General features: G+C 46.6%; 1 protein-coding gene across 1 annotated transcript; it reads right to left on the bottom strand.

The window, feature by feature from the left end:
• Positions 1-1,240: 1,240 nt before the first annotated feature.
• Positions 1,241-8,152, bottom strand: LOC149300194 (metal transporter CNNM3-like). Its single transcript, XM_089485649.1, has 8 exons — positions 6,721-8,152; positions 6,091-6,234; positions 5,773-5,925; positions 5,293-5,462; positions 5,124-5,220; positions 4,481-4,587; positions 2,764-2,899; positions 1,241-1,320 (listed from the first exon to the last, which is right to left on the bottom strand). The coding sequence occupies exons 1-8, from the start codon at positions 8,150-8,152 to the stop codon at positions 1,241-1,243; spliced, it is 2,319 nt and encodes a 772-aa protein (XP_089341775.1).
• Between the last annotated feature and the right edge of the window lie 1,342 nt (positions 8,153-9,494).

The following is a 9,494-nucleotide window of genomic DNA, read 5'->3' as shown; positions in this document are numbered from 1 at the left end:
AGGACTGCCTGCCAGGACGGATACGTCTGGTTCATCCTTTCATGCGCAATGTGTTTGCAGAACGTAAGTGGTGAAGGACAATGAGATCCCTCATCAAGCCGCATGGATACCTTTTTGGAAATAATACGAGAAAAAAAAGTTCAAAACGGCACGGCGGATGGCGCTGGGAGGGAGAGCGATGCATTTGAGGCACAGTCGAGACAGTTTGACACAAAGTGGCCTCTTTTTTTTGTAGTAAAAAGTCTGTCAGCGGGATATCGCAGGCTCAGGTGAGGGGCTGAGGAGGCGATTTAAAACGATTGTCCCCCTCTTTCCTCTGCATTCCAGCATAATGTTCCTCAGGAGCTGTCTGGCCCCTTCCTTGCTTCTGCAAATAAAAAAAAAAAAAGTATGAAATTAATCATCTCTTGTCTATAAATCCGCTGCCTGGTCGGCTGGAACCATCGCTACCTTTCCGTAAACTCCTATTTCTTCAGGAGAGGTCTGGCGTGATACATGCCTCTCGCTATGGTGTGCATTGGTTTTTATATATGTAAATGTAACGGAACAGACACATGCACACGGCGATGGGGTAGGTTTACTTGCCATCGCAAATTTCACCCCAGAAACTAGGATGGATGATGACGCTACAAGCCAAAGCGTGCAGAAGTATCTGATAACGATCGCTTGTGAAATATATCTTTGCAGGATGTGCTCGTGTCACAAGTCACTATCTGATGTGAAAGATGAAGCCGTAAAGCACATACACACACGAGTGATCTCGCGGAAGGCAGCTGCAGCAAAGGATAATAACCGGTGAATTGCAGGAAGCAGCGGCAGCAGCAAAGCTGATATAAGTCAATTAATTGGATATTTACCTCCGCGTAAAAACGGTACGAGCCGCTATTAGCTGAAACTCTCAATTGTGCCCGTTACTGAAGTGTCGATTAGAAGTGCTGGACATCAGAGAGCAAACAAACGGAGGAGGTGAGAGAGGTATTAGAAAAGCCTGTTAAACAGTAACTAAAATCCATTTTCTTTCTGTCATAGCTGAAAAAGCGCTTTATAGCCATGTGACCCGCTAGAGATCACTCCCGCCAGTCACTTTATACGAGTAACTCATCTGCTGTAAGGCGCAGGCGCTATATCAGAGAGAAAGTAGAATATAATAAAGTATATTTTAAATGTAACATTGAATAAACAAACATCTAAAGGACTTTAATAATCTCATGGCAGATACTAAAACAATCCCGTTACAACTTCAGGAGGGATCATGAGAAATCGGGAGACATTTCGATGAAGTGCCGTGGCTCTGCCATTTGTAGATGCGAGCCGCAATCGCTGAATAAATTATCAGCAGAACATTAAAGTTAAAACAAAAGTTAGATATAGGGTCTCTGGTGTTGTATTCAATAATGGAAGATTCAGTTGGTCGTTTCCATTGCAGAAACAGCGCTCGCTATAACCAGGCTTTATTTATATATCCCCCGCTTATTCTTCCAGGTATGCGACTCTCTCAGCGATATTATTCACTTACAGACGTGCTGCATCTCCTTTCTGAAGAGCTTGCATACTAAATGATGTATATAATATTGAAACTATGTTAAATCTTTCACTAACAAAGCACCATAAATCACCCACACATCTAAATATACATTAAATGTAACTGGCTCCTCCACAGCTTTATTTGTTTAATTGAAACTACACGTAGCTTGTCTTTTTGTGTTTCAATCGGTGTACTTTTTGGAGACTATTTTACCACAGCAAACGTAGGAGAGAGAGCGAGAGAAGGTCTATAATCAGCGACACCCTGATGGTTGACAACTGCAGCAAAACATGCGTTCTCTTCTCTTCCCCAACACTAAATTATGCGAGAACAAAAAAAAAAAAAAGCAAGGAATACTTTTACTGGTAGAATAACTTGCTGTTTCCATACTATACAGTTGAATGGATATATATATATATTCTGTAAAATAACTGTTAAAGTGCCAGCTTTGTCCTGATTGCGTGCTGGATGTGAACCACATACACCATGTAGTGCCATTGTGTGGCTAGTACGTAGCAGCTCCTATAAACCCATTTCTGTAACGTAGTTAAAGTGCATCTCCTGCCCATGGGGGCATGTAAACTAAGTAACCCCCCCCATAACTAACATGTACTCTTACTCACATGCTCACCTTAGCTTGCACCCAGCCTATCTGCGTTACATGACCCCACTGAAACCTGCCTGAGTGAGCGGGCAGGCCGTAACCTATTTGGAGACTAAGGACCAGTTAGGTGGGATGTTGTTCCCTGCGCCAGCCCTTTTCTGGGTACAAGAACAACGACCAGAACAATTTAATTTCTTAAAACGTATAAGTAACAAAAACTAGTTTGGCAGATGTAGGACAATAGTAAGTGGTTTATTGGTGGGGATATTTCTTTTCACTGAAAGAGTGATGTCATCACAACCATTGCTACATCAGAGGTGTAGAGAGAGATGAGGAAGAGAGATGTGTGCCATTAAAGTTCTAGAGCTCGCTGCCGTCATTCATTAGGGTGCCACCGATTTCCTCCCCATCCAAAACAGGTTTTAAAAATAGAAAGGGGAGTGGAAAGGAAACAAAGAGCAAGAATCCTTAAATACTCATAAAGGAAGCCAACTGCAGCTTCAATACTGATAAGATCAGAACTGATTCTACATCCCAACAAACCGTCAGCACAGGGTTCCTTATTGCGTGACATTTTGAGACGTGGGATTGATTAGTGTAAACAAATTCTGTATCCGGGACCCCGTGGCTGTACCTGAATCTGTATTCCGGATGTTCAGTAGCTGTGTTTGGCTGTTCGGAAGGATCTTCAGCTCTATGCTGTCTGGAGACTGAGGGTTTGCATGTGTATGGGAGGTCCGGACAGCATTCAGATATTGTAGTCGTGAGATCTGTATAAATGATATACAAAGGCAAAAACAATAAGAACTTAAAGGCAGATGTCAAAAATAAAACAACTCATCAGGTCTGATATCTATATAATATATACTGTATTGCCCCAAATATAGGCCGCGTCTGATTGCAGGCCACCCCTAAAGTTGTAAAATGTAATCAAATATTGGGATCTGTATTGCCTGCAATATTCAGTGTCCGCAGCCTTCTCCTCACCTAATACTGATTGCCCCCAATGACATCACATTATATACACCTTATTGATATTTTCAATGTCCTTCTCCCGCGCTCGTCTCCGCGTCTTTTATTGTATCTTCTGTCTTCTGCTTGCCCCAGTGTGTTCAATCTTTAATCCCGGGGGACTTCTGCAAAAGTCCCCTGACTGGAGGAACCAGGGAGAGGAGGTCTCCGTCACGCACCCCAAGAAGCCAGAATATTGCAGACAGATTTGCAGAGGTGCAGAAAAGCATCTCTGCGAACGTCTCCAATACTGGGGTTTTAAGGGACTTCTGCACAGGGACAGCCTCTCCCCCGTTCCTCCAATCAGGGGAGGGAGTGTGAAGGAAGCTCCGCCCTTATGTAGATGTGCATCGGGAGTCAAGACACACAAACAAGACCGAAGATACAAGAAACGAAGCGGGGGCCGCCCGCAGATAAGAGAGACTGGGCGTGGGAGCCGCCTGTGGATAAGGGATAAAGGACATTGGAAATATAAATCCGGTACATAATGTCATTGGATTGGAGGGCCAATCAGTATTAGGTGAGGAGAAGGCTTCAGGCACCTAATATCGCAGACTATTCAGATTACAATCAAAGATGCAACAATACAACCAACAACGTTTTAGGATAAATTTGCTCAAAATCACGTTGCGTGGGTTACGGTGCTCATTCAAACTATTTCTCCCTAAGCCCAGAAGTAGAAGGGTACAGTGGGGCTGCGCAGCCACAAGATAACGAAATCCTGCCATGCAACCGTAATCACAGAAGTGAGCAGAAACCGGTACGTGACATTTTACAGACTCGATTCCCAGCTAGGACTGAAATGTAATGATTACTGGGATAACTGCGCTGCTTTAGGGGGATTTAGCCCGATGGATTACAGCGCTGATCCTTTCATGAGGTTTGCAGCCAGGTTCCTTCTTACGGCATTAAACAGGGAAAAATTGTCAGCATTCCTACGGGGACCACGAGTATAACGCCAGGCCTTTTCCTTCTCAGTAGCGCGACCAGCTGAGCAGGATCCACTCTTGAGAAACAAGAAGGTTTATGTATAAAAACTGGTTCTGGTGCAGAGTTTTAAAAGCAGACATCACCATAGCAACCAGCAGAACTAGATCATTCCATCACTTTTCAATCTTTGCCCCAGAATCACCTTTCCCAACTGCCCCTATCTAAACAATAACTGGCGCTCCACCAATAAAACAAATAGGTAGTTTACCGAGTGTGCTTCCAACCCAAATTATCAGTCCCACCTTGTATTGTAGAGCAAGACAAAAGAGTTCAACACCCTCAGTAGACCCCTAAATACATAATCAAGGGGCACCATAACGGATGTTAGACGGTATGTACATCCCGCTCACCTTCACCATCTGCAGGTCAGTCACGGCCCGTACAGTGTAATCTGGACAATACGAGAGTGAATGAGACGAGTCACTCTGCTCACACCCGCTGGATGGAGACTGATGACCTGAAAGGCATTTTAGCGTAAAATAAACAGAAAAGCGTGCTTTACCCGTCATTACAAAAGGGAACAATATTGTCAAACATGACATGCAGCAACTATTGGTTATAAACCATTTTCCAGACAGTGATCCTTACTTTCTTAGCCCAAAGCAATAAACCTTTTTTTTTTTTTTTGCAGTCTTGTGTTAATGTGTTCAGTAAATCAGTGAGTTAAAGTGATTCCTGCACCGACATTGCATGACCTCAGATGGACCAGAGCCATGCACCAACAGAATGTGCCGGTGCCAAGGGATCAGACCCTGAAAAGCTGTGCTGCTGGGTTATTCATGGATGCCGTGCTCACACCCCACCGTGTCTGTCACCCTGAATGGAAAGCAGCAATCACACGGACACTGACCTGAGGGAGTTACTGGTCCCATGTTCAAACCATGTTGCTCACAATATGCCTTTCCTGCCATGTACAAATGTTACATACTCACAGTGCAGCTTGTAGCCACAAGTGTCTATTAAGCTCATTGCCCTGGAACATGGATCCCTCACCTAGGAGGCAGGAGCCGAGTGCAGCTACACCGTAGTAAGTGAAGGCTCCACTCTCAAACTTCAGACCTTCCTTCCCAATTTCCACCTGCACGCGACCCTGAAAAACACGAGTCCGGATAAGTAGACAGTACTAGAGGACGCAAACCGCCCAACAAGAACCATCGCCCACCTGCAAGATAAGAATGAAGTAATCCACGGGCTGGCTGCGCAGGTAAAGGAAGTGCTCTGGAGACAGATGGTCACTGTCATCAAACTTCACCTCTTGGGTAACTCCTGGGAGTTTTAGAAGGTGAAGAAGAGCCTTCTCTGACATCCGGGAGGCACCAAACAGCTCCACCTCTGTTTAAAGATTTTAAAATACGGCAAAAACAGCAGGGGATAAGGAAATGGAAGCCAAAAAGAAATAGAAGGACAGACAGGCAAGTCGTATCGTAATACACAAAAGAACCTAGAAGAAACAAGGACAAGATGACGGATAAACTTGATGTTTTAAGATGGACTAATAGCATTAGAGATATTTATATTTAGTATTCATACTTGTAACCTGTAAGCATATACCATCCATTGTGTGGTGGTGCTGATGCATGTAATGTTTGCCCCGGAGGGTCAGGATCAGGGGTAGAAACGGTCCTGCAAGAAGGAAACTAACCCTGAGACAGGAAGCGCTGAGTCGCCATGAGGAGCTGCGGTGAGATCTTGACTTTCTGCTCCGATTCACAAGCTTTGAAGATGGAAAGATCTTCACCGCCACGAGGAATGGAGATGGGCTGCAGACGCTGGTGCTTCTTCTTTACCTTGCGCTCTGCACGAGGCACAGAGGACAAACAGAAGCAGTCAATTTCCTTCTTATTATTATATAGATGGAACTGAAGGGCAGGAGGACGTCAATTCAATTGAGTCCAAAACAGAGTTTTGAGTCCCCTATAAAATAGCTATTTTTTTTTCTTCTCTAAGCACAACTACTTACGGCAGTCTTCAGACTCATCAAGGATCTCAGATTTTATAATCTCTTCGATGACATCCTCCAGGGTCACCAGTCCCATGACCTCATAAAATGGATCTCCTTCTCCCTCGTTGTTCACTTTCTGCACAATGGCCAAATGGGATTTACCTGCAAAGACAGGGGAGTGCTTAAGAAAACCGGAGAAAGTAAAGTAAGGGGATTCTAACAAATCTAGACATTGAGGGACTAATGTACTGACACATGCAATGCCACTATGAGAAGCGTGTTACATATAGAGCAAGACGCACACCGCAAGATCCATGTCATAGATAACACCTACAACTCAGGATTATGACACGTACCTCGTGAGATAAGGGTTCAATGACATGTTAAACTGCTTGGAAGTCCCTTACTGTATTTGTCACTATCACCAATGCTGGATGGCTATTCAATAAATCCACCATACCCGCAGCACAGTTTACCTAGAACCCGCTATCCTCCAGCTTCAGAGTGTCACCTCTTCTGGCACGTCATTGTTTGCTATAAATTTCCCTCCCGAACTTTGTTGAAATCTCTTTTTTCTAGGACACACAGGCACTTGGCTGTTCGCAAACACTCACACACACAGCCCCGGTACAGCCAGAGCCATCTCACCCTTCTTGAACTCCTCCAGCACAGCGTCCAGCTTGGTGTCACTGAACACAAAGTGGACAGGGTGGCTGTAGAAGCGAGTGATGGTGCTCAAAGGAGTGCAGTCGTCGGGATCTACGAATGCCAGGTCTTTGACGTACAGAATGTCTACTATGTTGGATCTCTCGTTCTCGTACACAGGGATCCGCGTGTAGCCGCTCTCCATGATACTGGACATGGTGTTGAAGTCCAACAGGGCGTCGCTGGGCAGCATGAAGCATTCATTCACAGGAGTCAAAATATCCTGCACCGTCCTGTTTCTCAAAGCCCCCTTGCTGAATTCATCCCTTACTAGCTCGCTGTAGGGGTCTCCGCACCGTGCCATTTCTAGGATCCTAATTCTCAATCGACAGCAGCTGGGATCCTGCCCAAAAGCAAACTCTAGGAGCCATGAAAGTGGAAATGAGACGGGGCCAATTATCAGCAGGAAAACATGAGTAAGCCACAGACTTTTAGAGGCCAACCAGGGTCCCCAGCGAGAGCTTATGGCAGCTGGAAGGGCCTCACCGGCCAACAAAATCAGCCCGGCTGCCGCGAAGATTGCACCGGCCACCGAGCCAATTGCATAATAAAGGAGGATAGCGGCGGCAGCATTGGTGACACAGCAGAGGGCCACAAAGGAAATCAGTGTATAGCCTCCCCAACGAGTCCTGAGATGGTCCAGGCGAGAGGCAGCCAGTCTTTCCGAGGGGGATCCCCAATCACGCAGAAGGCCCAGCTCTGGGGGCTCGAGGGCCAGCGTGCTGATCTGCAAGCCACGAAGCAGCCCAGAGAGCAGCACACATAAGGCAATAAGAAAGGCCACAAGCCAAGGGGCTAGCTCCTGCTGGGCTGAGAGGTCTCCCTCTCTAAAGGAAAGGGGGTCATGATACCTGGAACTCGGGGGCCCCAGTGCACAGGAACCCTGATCTTCCTCGCTCCAGGGGGGTTTCTCTTCCTCTTCCCCAGCATCCCGTACAGTTATCAAGGTGTCTCCCCCGGAGTAAGGAGCCCAAGTGCCCCCATTTCGAGTACACAGAGGGTACACGAGGCCCCTCTCTCCAGTTCCTGTGTCCCGGACCTGCAGGGAGATAAGGCCAGAGAACTCATTACACACTCTGAACTCCTCCAGCAGCCGCAGGGGGCTATCTGCTCTAGAAGCGCAGGAGTCGCCGCTTGGAGCTCCAACAGACACCCAAGGCCAGGTGTCATTACGTAGTCCCGAGCCATACAATCGCAGGCGGAAGAAAGATCCAGGTTGGGCCCGTATTACTCCGCCGATCATTGACACCCCAGCTCCTTCTTCCAGTCGTAGTCCTAGCACCCGGGCCTCAGCACTAACCTCCCCCCCACCCGAAGAAGCCTGGGATACTCCGAACCCAGCCATGAGCAGCAGCTTTACAGCTGCGGCCGCCATGTTGGTGGAGGCAGAGCGACCTCACCTATTCTAGCCGAAACCAATCACTATAAAGCCCGGGACTGCGACGTAACCAATCACTGAGCTACCAAATAGCCCTGACCTATCACTACAAGGGGCACGGTGCGAAGGCGTGGCTTAACCTATTGCCGTTGTAAACAAGGAAGAGAGCCAGCGACAGTCACAAGCCTGGAGCCAGTAAATGAATTCCTGTCCTACGGAGCGCGTAATCCACCAAACCCCACACGTTCGGTCACGGAAACCGGGATAGGTGGGGCAAGCTGCTACGGACAATGTTTCCCATAATCCCCAGCGGTCAGCCAGGAAGGTAACGCTTCCCGGGCATTGTGGGAGTCACAATGCGCCTGCGGCCGCTGCTGCGCACCTGCATTCACTACATTCCCCAGTCGGTGTCATATTTCAGCCGCAGTATATTTCCACAGGGAAGGGGGGTGGAGAGCTGCGACCCTCTGCTTTACGGCCACAACTCGCAGAATTAACAACAGCTTTATTAGAATTAAAACAAATCATCAACGAGCCACACCGGTTGTATTAAATAATAAACTCTTTAATAATTAAACAATTTATACTTTACAACCATTGGAAATCGTACCCATGTTTGTCAAACCCCTTGTCCCTTACAGTTGCAAACATATTCCCTTGTCGCTGAACACTCTAAACAGATCACTTTTGAATTCCCAAATTCCCCCCCCCCCCCACGAAGATTGTGGTCCGCTGCCCATCACATAGCAGCCACACATCGCCTAGGCAACAGTTTATGGCTTGTGCATTAAATCCCTTACCGTCCATAAGGGAGAATTAACTTTCGGAAAAAACAAATATATAAAATCAAATGAAATCTTTGTGAAAGTGACCGTCCTCCTCCTTCCCCCTGTTACGCATCAAAGCGGAATCCGGAAAAACCTGCACCGAAGGGTGATCAGGAGGCTTTTGTGACCTCTACGTCTGCGCAATAAACCCGAAGGTGTGCTCCAGCCGGCCCCCGATGAGCCACTGGGGACATTTTACACAACCGAAGATTCTTCTTCTTCTAAAGTAAGCTTTCAGCATAACTGGGAACTAGTAACTGAATCTAAACATTGCAATAATTACTGACAGTAATAACTGAATATGTCAATTTACGGTAATTCCTGGTTTCCAAGAATGGTAACCATGACTGCCGCACCTTCCATAACGCTGCGCTGTAAAGCGAAATTCACTTCTGATCATATTGGCTCGAGTCAGTAAGAGGGGTAAATGTACTAAAACCCTTCAAGTAGCCAAAAGGCATGTGCATTGGAAGCCATAACCCACAGGCACAGACCAGGTTTTTTTTTTTTTT

The sequence above is a fragment of the Sceloporus occidentalis genome, unplaced genomic scaffold, assembly GCF_023333645.1.
Source record: "Sceloporus occidentalis isolate IW3139 unplaced genomic scaffold, rSceOcc1.0.p SCAF_26, whole genome shotgun sequence".
In the NCBI taxonomy this organism is placed as follows: domain Eukaryota; kingdom Metazoa; phylum Chordata; class Lepidosauria; order Squamata; family Phrynosomatidae; genus Sceloporus; species Sceloporus occidentalis.
The sequence above is the reverse complement of the archived record's forward strand: the minus strand, read 5'-3'. Positions and strand labels throughout refer to the sequence as shown.

Coding starts and splice junctions, on each gene's coding strand:
- LOC149300194 (XM_089485649.1), bottom strand. CDS start 8,152: ATGGCGGCCGCAGCTGTAAAGCTGCTGCTCATGGCTGGGTTCGGAGTA. Junction 6,235..6,720: donor GCTGGAGGAGTTCAAGAAGG/GTGAGATGGCTC, acceptor CTGTCTTTGCAG/GTAAATCCCATTTGGCCATT. Junction 4,588..5,123: donor ACTCGGCTCCTGCCTCCTAG/GTGAGGGATCCA, acceptor AATGCCTTTCAG/GTCATCAGTCTCCATCCAGC.